At 36.3% G+C, this 20,647-nt stretch overlaps 2 protein-coding genes across 5 annotated transcripts in view; both read right to left on the bottom strand.

Annotated features, from left to right (window-relative positions):
• The window catches only part of LOC109824558 (OTU domain-containing protein DDB_G0284757), a 16,076-nt gene extending 3,900 nt beyond the window's left edge, over window positions 1–12,176 (bottom strand). Inside the window, exons 1-11 of one of the 4 annotated variants that reach the window (XM_020391183.1) lie at window positions 12,045–12,176; window positions 11,883–11,945; window positions 4,605–4,843; window positions 3,249–3,322; window positions 2,626–2,680; window positions 2,446–2,520; window positions 1,522–1,595; window positions 1,376–1,424; window positions 738–822; window positions 276–332; window positions 1–122 (exon numbers count right to left, since the gene is read on the bottom strand). In XM_020391183.1, coding sequence (XP_020246772.1) covers window positions 76–122; window positions 276–332; window positions 738–822; window positions 1,376–1,424; window positions 1,522–1,595; window positions 2,446–2,520; window positions 2,626–2,680; window positions 3,249–3,322; window positions 4,605–4,772 — 684 coding nt within the window. In that variant the 5' untranslated portion in view covers window positions 4,773–4,843; window positions 11,883–11,945; window positions 12,045–12,176 and the 3' untranslated portion in view covers window positions 1–75. Of the gene's footprint in view, window positions 123–275; window positions 333–737; window positions 823–1,375; window positions 1,425–1,521; window positions 1,596–2,445; window positions 2,521–2,625; window positions 2,681–3,248; window positions 3,323–4,604; window positions 4,844–11,882 lie in introns of all 4 variants that reach the window. The other 3 variants (XM_020391186.1, XM_020391184.1, XM_020391185.1) reach the window with 3 other exon arrangements.
• On the bottom strand, window positions 18,801–20,576 carry LOC109824248 (replication protein A 70 kDa DNA-binding subunit B-like). The gene is made up of 7 exons (XM_020390793.1): window positions 20,288–20,576; window positions 20,082–20,178; window positions 19,866–19,990; window positions 19,688–19,769; window positions 19,471–19,603; window positions 19,239–19,393; window positions 18,801–19,155 (listed from the first exon to the last, which is right to left on the bottom strand). Exons 1-7 carry the CDS (start codon window positions 20,523–20,525, stop codon window positions 19,014–19,016), a joined length of 972 nt encoding a protein of 323 aa, XP_020246382.1. The 5' UTR covers window positions 20,526–20,576; the 3' UTR covers window positions 18,801–19,013.

The raw sequence follows: 20,647 nt of genomic DNA, 5'->3' as shown, positions 1-20,647 counted from the left end.
CAGGAAAAAATAAAATTATATATGCACAAATGTTGAAGTAACCTCAGTATCAATGCTACAGATATAGGAAGCCCTTCAAAATAACCAATGCTTCTTTCTCGGCTTGTACTTGACTTTCATATCTGCAAGATACCACAAGAAACAATTATCAACAGTTTTAATGTGGGAAGAAGAAACTCTCTGAAGGTAAATAAACTAAGCATGCTATAGAAGCTATCAAAGTAATAAAAAAATTAAAAAAATAACATTCAGGAGAGCTGATAAGAATAACTGACCTTGGAGTTCATAAAGTGAGTTATAATGTACTTCAGACCAGAAACTCAGCCATAGCTCTACAATAGGGAAAAGAAAAAAAAATCATATGATACACTTATATGCATTCAACCAAAAAAAAAAGCTATAACAGAATTAAAATGACTGATGAATATTGGAATTGTTTAAGTTTTAAGATTGATTCACATTGTCTTCCCATAATCCATAGACTTCAGTTTTTGTGTAAATTTGCTATCTGACATTGTACCAGAGCATGGGATTTCTTCTGGCCTTACATATGAAAGCTAATGATTATTCTCAGCTGCAAAAATTTCCATGCATTTATACAAAATGTATAACAGGTCTGCTCTTGCTTCGAGTGACATCAATATTTATTGTTGTCATAATAGAAATTTTGAACTTGAAATCTATTAAAGTTCTCTGCATAATACTTATGAAGCTTGAGTATAAACTTGCATTATTACCTCTCTGAGGTGCCTGGTTTCGTGGAACAATTTCGACAAAACAGGTATCTCTAAATGAAGTAAGCAGACAAATCTTTGCCCCAAACTGCAAATAAAATAGTAAATAACATTAATGAGTAGGGAGATATTTTTATTCACATACAGAAGAGGTATCTCTAAACGTAGTAAGCAAACAACTCATTGCTCCAAACGGCAAATAAAATAGAGAATAAAACTAGAGCATAGGAGAGTTCTTTTTTCAAATGACTATATAAGAAAGCAATGGCAACCAGCCAGCAACAAATATATTGAAGATTCTATATCAACAGTTACGAAGACATTGTGAAATCAACCCAAATAAGAGAGATGGAACGAAAACTAAGGCTCCCCCCTTCCATCCTGAGCTAACAATTTCTGTCAAGACTACATTTAACAGAACCGTCACAAAAATGTAACAGTAGGATGGTACAGCTTCCAGTAAACCAAATCATCTTTAAACAAGTTCAGAAATGTATTTTCTGAATAAGCCAATAAATCTAGATTAAAATATAAACATGCACTCAATATCATCACATAATAGCAAAATTATATGCTAAATTAGGTAGATGATGACTCCGTAAGTCTAACAACATTTGCTAAACTTAGTTCTGAATACCTACCTTATCAGCTGCTGCTTGTAATGTAACATGATCACCCCATTCGCCTGACCTGTGGAATGTAATTTAGACTGTCATGTGCCAGTAAAGGGAGGTTTTCCTCAAGAAAAAAAATAGCAGAAAATTAATTTCAGTACAAGAAGACCTACTTCCGCATTTTCTTGCAGTAGCTCTTATACTTCATGGGAACATAACCTTCATATAGAGAACGGGACTCTTTAAGCTGGACAAGGTGGAAGAAAAGGAGAAATTGATAAGAAGAAATGCATTGTCATTTGCTGAATAACCCACAAGATCCTAATCAATTCCCAAAAATATCCTACTTATGGAAAGAAATATATAAAAAGGAGAAAAGGGGGAAACTCGATATCAGCATCAAAAGAGAAATGCTGCAGGAAATGCATTAAATTTTACTCAGCTAATCTTCCCTGCAGCCTCCCTCTCAAAGCCAGCTACAAAAACAACCTAGTGGCAACCCAAGTTGCATAGAAATGGATGCGGGTACAAGTACTGGCAAGGGACACAGCAAATTTGTAGGGTACGGGGAGACAGCCATATATATGTATGTATACATATATTTATATGTATTAAAATTAATAATTTACAAGAGATCAATATTGGTTTTAATTCACATGTTATGAGAATTAAAATTCTGTATGGCAGAAACGAACCCAACCCATGTCCAACGATTAGAATATACATCCAAGAAGTGTATGAAGAGTGTTTTAAATTAAATATGCATTACATAACTGAGTCACACCCAAGTAAAGTTACGCATATATTCAAGAAGTGTCCAAGAAGTTTGGGTACCGGTATGGCTTCACATAGAAATACACATGTAACATTGGTGGCAACAAATTGGATCCTACAATAACCATTCGAAGATCCACTATAAATTTATAGGATCCACTTGCATTCCCATCCACTCTCAACCATGACAACCTAGAGATCGATTGGGTCCTACAACAAATATTTGAGGGTCTACAAATTTGTGTGATCCACTACAGTCCTTGCAACAAGCTTACTGAAAAGAATACAAAAGACTGAAAATGAGTAGAATGTCTAACAGATACCTGCTTCACGACTTCTTTTCGAACATGTTTATGATGTTCTGGTGATCTGTACAGCTGGTCTGAGATTGCCCGGAACTGCCATATGAACAAGAAAAATTACGATCAAAAGTTTCAGAATCCTGTTTCCTAAAATAGTCATCTTTTATAATTATTTGACTAATTATAAACCAGCAAACATACCTGGCAATTGCCATCACCAGAAACCTTTACTTCAAATAAGCCATAAGCATTTAACCTATAAGAAAAGTTAAATATACAGGCACTTAAAATATCAGTAAAAAAAACATGTGAAAGAAGTATGTAAGGCATGATCAGTGGATGGTCTTGCCAGCAAAGATGTGAAAGGAATATGGTTCGCATGTGGCATTTCTTTAAAGGAGAACACACACGGTTTATTTTAACATTTTATATATACAGTCATATGATGATAGATGTAGCATAAGTAATAAGAAAAGATAAAATTCACAAAATGACACTTATATAGAGAACAGACAAAGACAGGTCTGGTCCGAAGAAGTCCAGAAATAGACTAATAAAACTATTATTAATACACCATGATTGAGATTCAAGAAATGACATGAAAGGCCAAAAATATAAAATGGGGCATATATATGGGGGGAAGGGGGCAACATGTAATATAAAGTAAAGAAGCCCACAAGTGGTTAGCAATGAACAAACTGAGATGATTAATATGCAGAATGAATGATAAGAAAGCGATTTAGGAAATAAGTGTATGAAATTAAATTATTGCAACAGTAACAGTTACATCCCTCTTTTGATAACTGCCAAAGAACAGTAGTTACCTCTGAAATAAACGCTGGTGATCTAGACTTGCATCATTCACTGTTGGAAAATATGTGTTGATCCGAGGAACATGCTGCAATATTTTGAAAAATAATGTGAAGAAGATTAAAATTACCTTACCTACCAGGAAGAACATAAGTTAAAGAAACAATGCAGAAAATAAAATAATATGTCCATGACGAATGGATACAATCTTCAACGAGAACACATGCGCACGTACGCGCACGCATGCACAGAAACAGGAATACCGGGTATGAGTTGCCAAGAAACAGGAGATAAGAAGTTCACATGCTTCGATGTGAGTAGTAGGGTGGGCATACATGTACATCTCTCTCCCTTGTACACACACGCGCGCGCATACATACATACATATAGGTGTGCGTCTCTAAATGTATATGTCTGTGTGTGTTGGGTGGTGGCGGGCATTTAGTTAGTGTGTGTACAAATTAAAGAAGCAAAGCCATATGGTAAAACACAAATTTTGAAAAAAAAACATGGGAAGGAAAATTGCATTAGAAATTCCAATGCAATTTTTAGAATATTTAATGAGTGACTCAGGAAAAATACTTTCAACAAATGAAAACATCCATTAGTGGATCCAGGAAAAATGATTGGGGCGGACAATAAGTATCTGTTGACCTAAAACTAAAGATATAATATAATGAAGGGTTAATGTCACTTCTAACCTCACATAGCCTTACTTGCATGTAATTTGCAAATAACTAAAATTTTCTTAAGAGAACAAAATTTAAACTTTGTTATTTCTTATTTGTAGGTAATATACCATCTCTCTCTTAAATTCTGGATTTTTTTTTTCTTTCAATAAAACTTTAGTTATTCGTAAATTACATGTAGGGGGGTAGGGTTTTGTGACACACCCCAAAGTTCAGCTGGGTTAAGTGAGCTAAACAAAGTTCATTGGGTTTATATGCAACACCCTCTAAAGTTAGGGGGGTTATGTGACCCTATTACAAAACTATAATGCCGGATCAGAATGCACTCCGTACATTTTATCAGCTTAATTCTATCATACTTTAGAACTATTTCAACTACTTGATTGCTTTTCACTACACCCAGTACACTTCATAATTTGTTGGGGGTGCAAATTTTATTAAAATATGGGGGGGCAGATTGCAACTTTATAAAGCTTTATAATGTAATTTTTAAGTTCATAGGGGTGCAACTTTACCCCAAAGGATCCATATAGATCTGCACATGAAAGGATCAAATTAGAGAATCCAAACAGATATCTATATCACCAAGGATTATTCGTCCTAAATGACAATAAAAACTGCAAAAGCACCATTCTTGACCATCAAAATGCAAATAATATTGATAAAAGACTAAAATCTCACAGGAATAGATGACAGGCTTGAAAGACGTCTTCCAACTGCACCATCTAAATTAGCATATTCCTCAGAGAGAATTTCTGCAATCATCCTATCATCATTGGTCTCATTCCCTTGGCTGCTAACAGAAGTAGAGCTAGAACTGCCAGCTTCATAATGAATTACATTTGTCATGGTGCTGGCCGGAAAATTACTGGGTTCCCCTTTTCTTGACAACCCCGTGCTGTATGCTCCTTGTAGATGAACTAGAATGTCAAAACCACTTCTTACGTCAAAGATCATACATAAACAAGCAGAAACTATAGGACTGTTGCAGAAAGGGATTGCAAACTCACGAATAAAGCAATTAGTCATGTGCAACTCAGAATAACAGAAACAACGCGATCATAACTGATCATATACTTGAGCACCTATCATTCACATAAAGCCCGAAACTCAAACTATTATCAACCAAATTCTCAAGAATTCCAGAAACTAAAGTTGCAAAGTGCAACTACTTGTTCCGCTGGATCTGTATTACTTTCGCAACTATAAAAAGTTTCAAAAAATTAACGTTTCAATAAATATCTTGCTGTCAACTGGTTGCAGTTGCAAATTTCTGTAGACCGTCACCAAGTTTCTCTCACTTTTACTTTAAAGGAAAGGTTCAATTCAAATGCATGATACAAATAAATGATAGACATACAAAGCCAACTTATTTATTTCATAGATATCTCATGATGAGGGTTAAGCCATAAAGGCTTTTTTCGGGCTAAAATACAGAAACAAGGTCTAGGGGTGCATTCTGTCCGGATACGGCTCGGATATGATGCTTACCATATACATATCCGCTTACCCATCTCGGATTCAGATACGGATACAAAATAGCTATGAGAAAAGTAGATAGTATTGAGAAAAATTAATACGGGTGTTATCTTCTCTTCAGGAACTTAGCGATCCTCATCAGAAGTATGAGGATAGATGATTCTCATGGTATCTTGAGAATGGAGACGTGGAAGAAGTCGTCGGGGGCGGCAACGTCGAAGACTGCAGGAGCGAACAAAAGAAGGCTGCTGGTGCTTCTGCGGTCGACCGCCACGGTCAACCGCGAACGTGCACGAAGCTCAGGAGGAGCTGGAACTGAAGGCGGTCGACCGCACGTTTCCGGTCGACCGCCACGGTCGATCGCGTCATGACTGTAATCAAAACTGCTCTCGGGTTTTTGGTTCGGTCGACCGCGAATCAGCCACGGTCGACCGCGACGCAGTTTTGGGCCTAGGCCCAGTTTCCTGCAATGTTTAGGATTTCTATTTGATATAAATAGAAACACGACTTTCCTAGGGTTTTCCAACGAGATTGTAATCAGAAAAGAGATCAGGGAGGTTGTTCTTTAATCTAGAGAGATTGTGAGAGAGAGATTTGTAATCTATTAATTCTCATAATCTAGAGAATGTATTTTCTTTCGCCCAAATCAATTCTTTTGTGTGTTCTTCTGTTATTTTCTTCGCAACCCACTCTTGATAATTCCGCGATTAAGGGTGCTCGCATGGCGACTCGTATCAATTTGGTATCAGAGCAAATCAAATCCTGTGAAGGGACATCCTGTGTATAATCCTTACTCGATCACAGTACAAGAAGCTTGGTGAGATCATTCTTTCATTGGAAGGAGTCCAGAAATTAATGAAGGAGAAGATGACTGAAGCAGATAATTCAGCAAGACTTGATATCATGGAGAAGCAGATCGAGACGATCGGGACTACTCTCACCGAACTCGTAAGTCTCATCAACAGAGGGGACAAAAAGAAGGAATCTTTTCCGAATGGTAAGAAGAAACTCGTCGAGTCCGATGAAGAGAGCGAGAGATCTGATTCAGAGGGGGAGACCGAGATTGTTAAGATCGCTGGACATCAAGGGGGTAAGAATAATTACCAGAATTTAAAGATTGACTTTAAGGTTGAGATTCCTGTTTATGATGGGAGTATCAATGTAGAGAAGCTCGATGATTGGATCGAGCATATGGAGATGTACTTTACTCTCTACGGATATTCATCCAAGGAAAAGATAGTGTTCGCGACTTTGAAGCTTTCGGGGCACGCGTTGACATAGTGGAAATCCTATTACAAACAGGAGAAGAGGATGGTATCGTGGAATAAGTTCAAGGAGCTACTTAGGAAGCAGTTTTATCCAGTGGGGTTCCTTGAGGAGCGTTGGTACAAGTGGTATGACTTGCGTCAAAAGTATAATCAGATCGTTCAAGAGTACACGACGGAGTTCCAACAGCAGGCGATGGTTCTAAACATCGCAACGGACGAGTACCCCATCTTTATGAAGTACATGGCGGGTCTGAATGATTACATCCGGAAGGAGATGAAGCTGTTCTCGGTCGAAACTATCGCAGAGACGAGCGTGAAGGTCATTGCCATTGAGGGCAGACAGAAGAAAGGAACGAGATGAAGGGAGACTCCAAACCATCAGGGAGCAAGTCGGATGGCTCTCAACCTAAGGACGAAAAAAAGAAGGGTGACTCGGGAAAGACAGGATTGACATGCAATCACTGCAAACAGACAGGACACGTGGCTGATCGTTACTAGGATAAGTATCCTCATCTGAAGCCAAAAGGGTTAAAGAAGGAGGAGAAGAAGACGTACGTGATAGCACAAGGTCCGAAGGAGGTTCCCGGGATGACTGAACCCAATAGCAGTCTCAACCTTATGGTGAAAAAGCAGGCCATTAAAGAAGACGACGACCCGAAGGAGCAGCTCTTTGTTCTGAAGTTGCAGGTCAAGACCAGTTTGATGGATGCTATTGTAGATACAGGAAGTCAGAAGAGTCTGATATCTGAGGCATTAGTACAGAAGCTGTGATTGAAGACGGTGAAGCATCTGAAGCCCTATCCGTTATGGTGGATTCAGAAGGAGGCGGGATTGAGTGTGGTGAACCAGTGTACGTTCAGGTTTGCACTCCATGAGTCGTATATTGACGAGGTCACATGCGACGTGGTTCCGTTGGATGTTTGTCAAGTTATTTTGGGCAGTCCTTACTTGTGGGATAGATACGTGGTATATGATCGGCGGGCCCAAAAGTATACATTCATCAAGGATGACGAGCAATTTATTTTTCGTTCGGCATCTCTTCCACAGGAGACGAGCTTGGTGACAGTGACTCAGGCTAAGAGGTTGGTGAATGCGGACAGGAAGTTCATTTTGTTGTTCATTCGGCCTTATGAAGAACAGCTAAGTAGGATATGTTTGTCCACCTTGAGCAAGCTTCAGGAGTGAGATCTTGACAGGTTGAAGGTCAAGTATGCGGACTTATTTTCGAAGATCACGGGACTACCACCACGTCGAGGTGTAGAGCATGAGATTATGTTGACCGGTGAGAGTTCATTACCAAACATAGGTTTATACCGCACATCAGTACAGGAGTCCGAAGAGATCAAGAAGCAGGTTCAGGAGCTCTTAGAGACGGGAGTGATTGTGCCGAGTTGTTCGCCTTCCGGGTCACCAGTATTGTTGGTGCCCAAAAAGGATGGAGGTTGGCGCATGTGCGTGGATTACCGAGCGCTCAACAAGATAACCATAAAGAATCGTTACCCATTACCGCAAATCGATAACCTTATGGACCAGTTGGAGGGAGCGAGGTTCTTTACGAAGTTGGATCTGAAATCTGACTATCATCAGGTGAGGATACGGGAGGAAGACACTTGGAAGACTGCGTTCAAGACCAAACAGGACCTGTTCGAGTGGTTGGTGATGCCGTTTGGATTTTGCAATGCTCTGGCTACCTTTATGAGACTTATGAACGATTTGTTGTGACCTTTTATAGAGGATTTTGTGATAGTTTACCTTGATGACATCTTGGTGTACAGCAGGACCTGGGAGGAGCATCTTATTCATGTTGAGAAGGTGTTTGAAGTGTTACAGGACGGACAGCTAAAGCTCAACGGGAAGAAGTGCGAGTTTGAGAATGATGAGTTGGTGTATCTCGGCTTCATCGTAGGAAAGGGCCAGAGGAGGATAGATCTGGGCAAGATGGCGGTGATGACGAAGTGACCGACGCCGAAGACAGTGACTGAGGTAAGAAGCTTCATGTGGGCTTGTCAGTATTTGCGCAAGTTCATTCGATATTTTTTGACTTATGCGGTACCGTTACATGACCTCACAAAGGTTAAAGTTCAGTTCGAGTGGGGGAGGATGCATGAGGAGGTTTTTCAGTTGCTAAAGAGGAAGATCTCGAAAGCACCGGTGTTGGTATTGCCGAATTTACAGCGGACTTTCGAGGTGGAGACCGACGCTTCTAGTTATGCGATGGGCACGGTGTTAATTCGAGATGAGAAGCCGGTAGAATACCATTCTGAGATGTTTTCGGGTGCCATTGCGAATTACCCGACCTACGACAATGAGTTTTATGCACTATATCAAGCAATTAAGCATTGGAGGGTGTACTTGTTGGGGAAGGAGGTGGTTGTGCACTCGGATCACAAGCCGTTGGAGTTCTTACATGCCCAGACGAAGCTACAGCAGGCCCGGCACATGAAGTGGATGTCTTATTTGATGGCTTTCAACATCATTATTAGGTACAAGAAGGGGACGACGAACAAGTTGGCCGATATGTTATCTCGTCCGCCGTTAAGGTTTTTATTGGTGGCGACGCGCATTCAGCCATTGGTTCCGTTGGAGTATGTACAGTTGTATGCATCCAGTAGAGACTTCGGTAATGTGTTCGAGCAGACGAAGGCTGGTCGAATGGGGGAGTATACACTTGGAGAGGATAGCTTGTTGTATCGTGGGACATCACAATGTATTCCGAAGGATGGTGATAGGTTGCAGTGGATTCGAAAAGCACATACCTCGCGTGTGCAAGGGCATTTTGGGATTCAGAAGACGCTTCTCAATCTACAGCGACATGTGTTTTGACCACGGATGCTTGATGATATGACCAAATATGTTGGAGGGTGTAAGTTATGCTGTATTTCGAAGCCTTCTAACAGGAAGAGGGGATTGTACCTACCACTACCGATTCCTTCTAGGCCGTGGGAGAGCATTTCTATGGATTTTCTAGGAGGGTTGCCGACTACGAAGCGCGGGCATGACTATTTGTACGTTGTGGTGGACCGGGGTGATCTTGATTCCTTATAAGAAGATCGTGATGGAAGCGGGTGCAGCGCAGTTGTTCTTTGAGCATGTGTGGAAGCACTTTGGGTTGCCGAGTTCAATTATTTCGGATCGGAACAGCCGGTTTCTCGGATATTTTTGGGATTCTTTGTGGAGTTTGATGGACACTAAACGGAAGAAGAGTATGGCCTTTCATCCACAAACAGACGGGCAAACGGAGGTAGTCAATCGGACTATGGTGCATATGTTACGGGGGTATAATTCTAAGCATCCTAAGACTTAGGATGAGAGTTTACCATATTTACAGTTTGCTTTTAATCGGACGATTCATGGATCTTCGGGAAGGTCACCGTTTGAGACGTGTTATGGATTCTTACCACCAAGTCCGTTCGATCTAGTATTTTCGTGTGAAGTTACTGTTGACGGCAAAGAGGGGAACGAAAGACAACGTGCTCAGCGATTTCTAAAGAAGATTGCAAATATCCATGCCGCGGTTGAAGCTCAATTGAAGAAATCACAAGCTAAGTACAAGACGAAGCATGATCAACATCGGGTTCCTTGTAACTTTGGCAAAGGCGATATGATATAGCTAAAATTGAGTAAGGAGAGGCTAAAAGGAGAGGGGAAGAAGTTAAAGCCTATTCGTTATGGTCCGTTTCAGATTCTCGATCAGATTGGCGATAACGCTTTCAGACTAGATTTGCCGCCTTACTTAGGCATGTATTCGGTGATCAATGCCGAGTATTTGAAGTTGTTTGAGCCTCCATTATTGGATGATGAAGGTGACGATAAGATGATCTTACCGCATGTTGAAGACTTGTGGTTTGATAGAGAGGAGCCGCTGAAAGAAGATTGTATTTTGGAGCGAAAGATGACCACGACGAGACAGGGGACGAATGAGTCGTTTCTCATTGGACGTCAAGGTCAGGTTCTTAACAAGACTAAGTGGTTCAATAGAGAAGGAGGGGCTCGCGAGTTCCCTCAGTTGAAGTTCTAACTTGAACGGGACTTTAAGTTCCTAAAGGGAGGACCCATGATACGGTGTATCTTCTCTTCAGGAACTTAGCGATCATCATCATAAGTGTGAGGATAGATGATTCTCATGGTATCTTGAGAATGGAGACGTGGAAGAAGTCGTCGGGGGCGGCAACGTCGAAGACTGCAGGAACGAACAGAAGAAGGCTGCTGGTGCTTCTGCGCTTCTGAACGTGCACGAAGCTAGGCGGTCGACCGTCGCGGTTGACCGCACGTTTCCGATCGACCGTCACGGTCGACCGCGCCATGACTGTAATCAAAACTGCTCTCGGGTTTTTGGTTCGGTCGACCGCGAATCAGCAACGGTCGACCGCCGCGGTCGATCGCGACGCAGTTTTGGGCCTGGGCCCAGTTTCCTGCACTGTTTAGGATTTCTATTTGATATAAATAGAAACATGACTTTCCTAAGGTTTTCCAACGATATTGTAATCAGAAAAGAGATCAGGAAGGTTGTTCTTTGATCTAGAGAGATTGTGAGAGAGAGATTTGTAATCTATTAATTCTCATAATCTAGAGAAGGTATTTTCCTTCGCCCAAATCAACTCTTTTGTGTGTTCTTCTATTATTTTCTTCGCAACCCACTCTTGATAATTCCGCGATCAAGGGTGCTCGCACGGCGACTCGTATCAAAAATATAGTTCATGTGATACAAAGAGTTCGTTAATATCTTCATTATAACTGAAAAATTAATATTAGACATCTTGATCATCAAAATTAACCACAAATCAATAATCTAAGAATCAAAACTATCGCAAGAGTATGACTAATATGTACTCGGATATTTCGGATACGGATATAGATATTTCACTACAAAACCATATCCGTAACTATATCCTATTGGTTATAGATTTGAGTACTCGTATCCATATCCTAACAGATACGGCCACGGATATTTCCTCGGAGACGGATACGGTTTAGCACCCCTACTTTGTTCATCCAATTAGCAAATTTAGGGGTAACCAAACTAATCCACGAAACTCTAAATACTTTCCTATCGCCAATCAATCCGATAGTCCTTACAGATGCAATCAAGCCCGAAAAAGATATGAAACACAACCAAAATTGCCCCCATTCCAATCAAGCAAATGCAGCTTAATCAACAAAATCACTCAATTTGAATCACGGCAGCGATAAAAAGGAAAAGAAGAGATCATACCAGCAGCAGAAAAAGCCGATTAAATTCGCGAATCGGGGATCGATGAAGAAGCGAAGAAACAATCTGCAGAATGAGATCAAGCTCAACCTCGAGAAATTATAAAGGAGCGAGGGATTAATTTAGGAAATCGTGTAAAAAGTTTGAAGCTTTCGTCTCCGTGACCTTCAAAGCGCGTGACTTTCGACCGAGAGAGAGATCGTTGAAGGCTAGGAAAGAAAAAAAAAACTAAATTTTAAAAGGGAAAATATATTAAAAAAAGAGTATAAAATAGGGAAAGGGGGGTTTTGGTTGGGGATTAGTTCTCAACGCCAACGGCAAAGGGAGAAAGAACGCGCGCACGGAAAGATACAGGGGAAGATATTCTATGGGACCTTCCGCATAAAAGCCGAGATTAATGTTAATTTGACGACACCCCCTCAAGGCCTCAACAACATTAATTTGAGTAAACTCTCCTTAAGGTTGGGGTGTTGTAGGTAACCTCTCTCAAAATTGGAAATTTGAGAAAATTCCTTAAACTTTCTCACTTGAGCCCTCTAATTAATACATTTAATTCTAACATGTCATGTGACAAGCATGTGACTTAAAAAATCTCGTCTAAGAAGCTTAACTTTTTTTATGACAATGGAACTCATGAGTTTTGTTCCTCTCTCGTAAGAACCCCCCATGTTTTCTTGTTAACTTATGGATTTTGTCATCAATGAAAAAAAGGTGGGAGCTCCTTAGAAAAGAGGGATAAAATTTAGAGGCTAAATTGTTTAAAAGAGAAAATTGAGAACTTCTTACAAGAGAGTGGTAAAACATAGGGGTGTCCAATTGAGCTTTCGGCCTGGACCTAGCCCAGTGTCTGACTCGAACCCGGCCCCGGGCTCGGGAAAAGCCCAAAAAATTCAGGGGTGACCGGACTCCGGGCTGATGTATACTCATATATTTTTCTAAGTGTATATGTTTTTTTAAGGAAAGTGGTTGTAGCCTCTTAGTCTTAAGTGTATATAGTTGCATATATTTAAGTATGCAAGTATGAACGGTGTGTGTGTGTGTGTGAGAGAGAGCTTGTAAGTATGCAAGTATATATATATATAGAGAGAGAGAGAGACACTCTCTCTCTCTCTCTCTCTCTCTCTCTCTCTTACTATGATATAGATACTAAGATATAAGTACATAAGTATAATTATATATAAGTATATTGCATCTAGTATATATAAAAGTATATCATATAAGTAAAGTATATAACTATACTTAAATAAACATAATATAAGTATGTAACAAATACATATTTATAAATACGTCATATATACTTATGTTATACTCTCTCTCTCTCAAGTTATAACTTATAAGTATATATAATATACTTATATATAATATACAGCTATATACTACAATGGAATTGTAAATGGCTCAAGATCTTTTTTAACTGGTTAGAAAGTATATTTCAACTGAAATGGACTCTTATCAAATAATAGATCATATCATATTTTGAAGTAACAACATTACAAGAGATTTTATGAGAGAAAAGTAAAGACAATGAGGGTTTTGCGAGACACTTCATAGATGGAGGGGTCTTAAGTTAAATTTTTTAAGTTGAGGGGTTACCTAGAACACCCAAGAAACAACAAGACAAGTTTTCTCGAGTGACAATAGTCGGGTGTTTTGTGAGGCCCCTCCAAGGTTGAGGGAGTTTTCTAAAATTAATCCACAGTTTTGCTACCTTACGCTACAGTAGGGCAAGACAAGATATTTTTTGCGTGCAGTGAGAAGATTGATTATTTAAAAAAAAATTAAAGAAATAAATTTGGTAAGCGTTTGTTTTGGGACTCTGATCGAGATGGAGTGCGCGGCGCAATTGCTACCGGAGAGAGAGAGAGAGAGAGAGAGAGAGAGAGAGAGACTGTTAATGTCTTCTTATTAAATTTGTTTTGCTAACAATTGTCCTCCATTGTTCTAAGGATAATGGTTAAAAGGCAGAGATAGAAATTATGAGGGGGTGTTTGTTTTATTTTTTTGGAATATGGTGTGAATTTCAAGTTTTGGGATGTAAAAAGAGGTTTTTTGGGGTTTTAGAATTCCATAAAACTTATTTGTTTCAAAATAAGTTTTAGGATATTAAATCCCCAAATAATAAAAAAATAATATATTTAAGGATTTGTAAAATCATCTTTTTCACGTGGGATGTGGGATGTGGGGTGGATTTCAAAAGCTTTATACAAATTATGGATTTTAAATTCCAAAATATTGTTGAAACAAACAAAATATTACAAATTATAGTATTCCAAATCCCAAAATATTGTTGAAACAAACAAAGTTTTAGGAATCCCAACCCATAACAAATCACCTATGGATTTCAAATCACATGGTGAAATCCATATCCTAAAATTATAGGATTTGAAACAAACACCCCCTTAATGTGTTATATTTTATTATTTTCATTTAATAAAGTTAAATACTTCAACCCTATGAATTTGCCCGGAGGGTGAAGTAGATAAGCCGATCTTCTTTAAGGGGTTATTTGCATATATATCCTTTACATCAAGAGTATTTGTAAAGATACCATTTAAATCTTAGTTTTGTAAAACTACTTCTCAAATTATCAACTTTGTAAAAAAATATCCTTAAAATCAACAAAACATCAACTTGGTGATAAAAATTTGACTATTTTGTTGATACTTTTTACATTACAGTTATAAATTAATTACTTATCAAAGTTAATGACGATTAATTGCTTTCAGGGTATTTTTTTAGAATTAATAATTTAAGAGATAATTTTATAAAAACTAAGATTTAAAGGATATTTTTATAGATACCTATGTAAGAGGAATATATGCAAATAACCCTCCTTTAAAAAAGTTCAATTATTTTATAAGATAAATTACAAAGGAGTGTAATTTATGCGAGATTTGGGTATCCCTTCTTATATGTAAACTAGTATTTAGACCCGTGCAAAGCACGGTTTTTAAGTTATATTCTGCAAACATTGATTATGTTAACAAAATTAAATATTATGCTATAAATAATTTTAATATTTTCCTGGTAGTATTTAGACCCGTGCAAAGCACGGTTCCTAAAAGATTTTCTACAAATATTGAACATGTTACCAAAATAAAGAATTCACCATTAGATATGAATTATAGTCGTGGAAGTGAACCGAATAATTAATAAACAGTTCGGTTATTATTCATCCGTATATTCTATCAAGTTTGATTCAATAGTTCATTTAGTACTAAACAAATAATATTTAGTGTTTGACTTATAAATGAATAGAATTTGACCAAATGTATCCAAAGTTTACTGTAATTGTTTATGCATCTCGAACTAACATTGTTTTGAATGATGAAATAGTTGAATAAAGAACAACTTTTCAAAGGTTATAAATTGCCACGTCCATTTTTTCAAAAAAAATCACTACTCTCCATGATTCTCCAAATCTCTTACTTAGTTAATGCTCCTCTTGCATAGCAAAATTAAATATTGATTATGTTAACAAAATTAAATATTATGCTATAAATAAATTTAATATTTTGCTATAAATTATAAATTAAGCACAATTGTGAAAGTGAATTGAAAAATTAATTAATATTTGGTTATTATTCGTTTATGTATATGATCAATTTTGAAGCGATATTTTATTTAATACTAAAAAAATATTTTTCAGTATTTGGTTTATAAATAAATAGAATTTAACCTAAGATATGTTTGATTCAGTTGTTTATTAATTTGATAAATATTTCATAGAAAATTTAACAAAATGTAGTTCATTAAATGTTTGATTTGGTAGTCCTACTAATTGAAATTATTGCAAATAATTATTATGTAAATATTATTTTACAAATGACACCCATTATACACATATAAATAGCTAAGAGTGGGTTTTTAGGGCTGGGTGTTTTCTTTTGCATTTGTACGCCGCCTCCTTCAGATCTGAAATTGCTTTCACTCTCATCCTTCAAAACCGACTCCAATTGATCAAGGGATTGAATCTCGTCGACTACTCCTCCATCAAATCTCGTCGTCGACTCCACCCTCGAAGCTCGTCGTCGACTCCTCCGTCGAATCTCGTCGTCGTTCACTGTTTTAGGTAAAGATTTCTTTTTTTTTCAGATTTGTTGATTTAACGTTTAAAGATTGATGATTTCATTCTTTAATGCTCTCACTTTTATCATCTTTCATCTTCCATGCGATAGATCTCGAAGACAGAAGTTAGGTCGTGAAGCGTCAGAGTTTTGTCACCAAGGTATGATCTTTTAGCCTTTTACCTGTCTCATTGGAAATTTTGAGTTTGTTTGTTACTTATGAGTAATTATTTATTTTTGTTTGATTATAGTTTTGTTTATTTTTACTAAACTGAAAAGATACTAATTTTTTTAGCTTTTATTGCATACATATAATATATATAATATATATATAAACTTATTTACACTTTTTAGCTTTTATTGCATGTTATCTGTTTATGGAGGTATATTTGCTTAGCATTCATTGACACAAAAGACATGCAAATGCGAGACTTTTAGCCTCTTACCGGTCTCTTGGAATATTTTGAGTTATTATTATTATTTATGAGGATTTATTTATTTTTGTCTTTGATTATAGTTTTGTTTATTTTTACTTAACTGGAAAGATGCTAACTTTTTTCATCTTTTATTGCATATATATAAACTTATTAGCTGTTTTTTTAGCTTTTATTACATGTTAACTGATTCTGGTGATATATTTGCATAGTATTCTTTGATAAGTAGACATGCAAATGCGAGACTTATGCTGAATCCGTTGCTTTCTGGTACCTGGATTTTGAAATACAATATAACATGTTAGGGTAAATTTCAAATATAACAGATAACATGTAATAAATTACAATATAACATGTTAGGTTAAATTTCAAATATAACAGATAATTTTTGATTAAATTTCAAATATAACAGATAACATGTAATAAAAGATGTTAGGGTAAATTTCAAATATAACAGATAACATGTAATAAATTACAATATAACATGTTGGGGTAAATTTCAAATATAACAGATAACATGCAAATGCGAGACTTATTCTGAATCCGTTGCTTTCTGGCTTTCCGTGATTTTGAATTAGGCCCTAATGTAGTTGTTTTTCCAAGATAATTTTGCTGCATAGTCTGCTTTTTTCTTGAATTTTTTATGTAGATTTCTGTGTATTCAATCTATCCAAAGTTTATATATGTGAATTTTTGAGGTGATTTTTGTTGTATAGATTTGCAGCAGTTTTCATATTCAGAATTTGAATAAATTTACAATATAACATGTTAGGGTAAATTTCAAATATAACAGATAAAGATCAATGTAATATTGTTTATATATTAAGGTAAATTTCATTAGATTCTGAATTATTTAAATTTTGTATTTCTATTTCCTCGACTATCTGGTATTTACTATTTTGGTTTTAATGTAACGCCACCATCATATATTGCCTCTAATTTCACTCAAATAACTCAAACTGGAAAAAATGTTACTCTAAATGTTATGACATGCCAGTTTAGCCTAATTGTTGTCGAGCATTCCGTGAATAAAACATGAACTGTATTTTTTAACTTTTTTGGCTTTTTGTTTTGATTGTTTTGTATTGTTTTGTTCTTTATAGTGGCCTTTGATTTGTAATAATTGATTTGTATGGATTTATTGTATATTGTTGCAAGTTATGTTTTGTTTAGGCATTACAGGCTTCCTCAATGAATGTTAGCTATCCAATCTATCACAGATTAATTGTTTAATGAAGGTTTGTTTCTGACATAATTTTTTTTTGAAATGAATGAAAAGGGTTTTTTTGGCCTGGGGCGCAAATTTTGGTGTTAATTGGAACCCAATGTTGTTTTTAATGGAAAAAACGTAGATGGGGGCGTAATGGCAAACACCCCATATTTATATGGGAGCTTTTTTGGGCTGCAAAATTTAGCCATTATTTAATAAGCATGGGCAATTTTATTGTTAGGTTTCTTTGATTTTAGTTCTAAGCTAGTGTTAATAGATTAGGTTTATGCTATTATGATGATGATTAGTAGTGTTAATAGATTAGTTTATACTGATAAAAGTGCCTTCTCAGTTCTCATACCCTCAAGCTCCTTAAATTTGAGGATCAATGATTAAACCTAATGTCCCTTTGAGATATTTCTATCAAAATTTGTTATGATTGCTGATCTTTCTCTCCTGTACTATCTTTAAAATGAAGTAATAATTGATGTTTATTTCTCAGGCTTTGTTATTAGGTTCTATTACTTGTTATTGGAATTTTCTCGAAGCGATATGTTATGCTTGCTCATGCTGGGCGGTTCCAATTGACAAAGACCATTACCATGGCGGGGCGGGTGATATTTTTTTAGTTTTGAACTATGGTTGGCTTTCTTTCTTTCTAAATTGGGTTAATTGCAAAAAGACTCATTGTCGTATCCCTGTTTTGAACTCACCATCAAACCAAGTTTTGTTGTTAAATCTACAATTTGACCTGACACTTTATGCGTTTATCATTTCTCATATGCTTGTTTGTGTGTTTATATGTTGTGCTCGCGTGTGATGGCTTGCATTTGCATGCGTTCATATGTATTTGTTCTTGTGTGTCTCCCTAGGTTGTGGTTCATGATATCTTATTATGTTATCCATATTGGTCTTTTGGTATATACTCTTGCATATAGTCTTAAAGAAATATGTCAAACTTTGCCAAATCTTTTTAATCAGTAGATTTACTTTAGATTTGTCCATGCTGTGCTTTTGCCTTATAGTGGTTCACTTGAGAAAAATCTAGAAAGAATATAATGCACGTGGCTCACATCTTCAAGCAATGTAAACCATTTTATCCTATTTTTCATAATAATGATATTAGTAGTAGATATAATGCAAATAATGATGTTCATGTATGTTAATAAATAAACAAAAAGAAGTATGAACTATATAAGATTGCCCCTGAACTGTCTGAAGTTTCCTCTATTACTTTGTTTATTGTGAAACCTTCATTACCTTCCACGAAATTATATCGCGTTAGTTTTACCTGAACCTTAATACATTTTCCACATATGGCTTTTATCACTTCCGGGAAAACTTCTCTACCATTAACCTGATCAATGAATAAATATTTTTTAGGCACATACTGAATGTGTTTTAAAATGAGTTTCAAAATACTTTAAGAGGTAGATGTACTCACATGTTTAATTGTTCTTGCAACCTCTTGAGCCGGTATTTTCACCAATTTTTCAGCTTCCTTGTTCATAACAACGAAAGTAGTTTTCGCAGATTCATCCTGAACTTCCATAGTTATCCTATAGCTGTAAAAAAATTCCAAAACATTTATTATCAAAAGTCATTTTGTGGTATGTATTTGTGGATCGTATTGTAAATTTACACATACCTATTTTCTGCAAATACCTCTATGTCACACTTTGCGCACCAAAATGTATCTCCAGCATCAATTGTTTTTCTAAAACAATTTGGACATCCGCGATAACGCCATTTTTGGTTATCCATTATAGTATTGATTCTCACATTGCATATAAAGAAATATTCCTTTAAATTACAAAGATGAATATGAGCTGATAATAAGTTTGCATAACTGATAGGCCATCTTTTAAAATCTTTATTACCTCAGCGGTTTCTGGATCATTGAATAAAATAAGATCGCTCAAAGATGCAGATGGTGTTTCAAGCAATTTCTGCTTTGATTTGTAATTAATTGGTGTCTCTATTAGCTGCATCTGTGTTTTCGACTCCATGTACCTATGTATATATGCTCAGAAATCATATGTCAGTACATATATAATTTAATTACGTATGTAAAAAAAATATAGATACTAAAATTACCTCTGAGATAATTCCAATACTCTTTGTTCAGTTATGTTCACGTAGATTTTGGTCGCTGTGCTTGATGACACAGAATTATTACCTGAAATTTTATTTGCAAAGTTATGCGTAAAGTAACCTCTTTACTTATGTATTGATGAAAGAAATTATTTATGACATGTATAATTGTTCATCTTACCTCTAAAATTAGTAACAAAGATTCCACTGACCACCATAACCATGTTGTTTGGATCTTGATCTATCAGTGCGCTCTCTAGATTTGTAGCAATTTGGTTCCACAAAGTAACAGTGCATTCTGTGTTTCTGATTTGTATAAAAGATAATAAGTTTTAGTGTCAAGCATTAGTAAATACAATTAACAGTTGGATTAGGTGATGTATAAGATAACTCTCACTCTTCATCGATTAGTTTTAAGGCTCTCCTAGTCCCTGGCTTTCCAGAAATGATAGTTTGCTCCAAGGGGTATATATCTTTTACAAACCCAATTATATCTGTATTGAAATTGAAATAAGCAAACATAAGAGAAATAAGTTATATTAAGTTTGTTGCATAATCTGTTTTGAACTATATCATGATACAAAAATTATAATAAAAGTTTACCTGCCAAATAAGTCTTGTTTCCTTTCATTCTATAAAGCTCATTGAATGGTTTGTAGTTGAACTTGTACCTAGGGATATTGTCATTGTCTTCTTGTAGTACTTGAACTTGTGTCATACGGCAAAAACATATTGAGAATTTATTCTCAGTTGCCCTATAATTGCCAAAGGAATTCATAACTCTGAACTTAGAGATGACATGTATCCTTCCTTCCTCTATCATTGGTTGAAACATTGACATCTCAGTTGTTTTAATGCTACCGTGAATGTGTGTATCCTGTAAAAATTTAAAATAATCATCTCATATGAAATATATATATATATATATATATATATATATATATATATATATATATAGAGAGA

This window comes from Asparagus officinalis, chromosome 9, assembly GCF_001876935.1.
Source record: "Asparagus officinalis chromosome 9, Aspof.V1, whole genome shotgun sequence".
NCBI lineage: Eukaryota > Viridiplantae > Streptophyta > Magnoliopsida > Asparagales > Asparagaceae > Asparagus > Asparagus officinalis.
The sequence above is the reverse complement of the archived record's forward strand: the minus strand, read 5'-3'. Positions and strand labels throughout refer to the sequence as shown.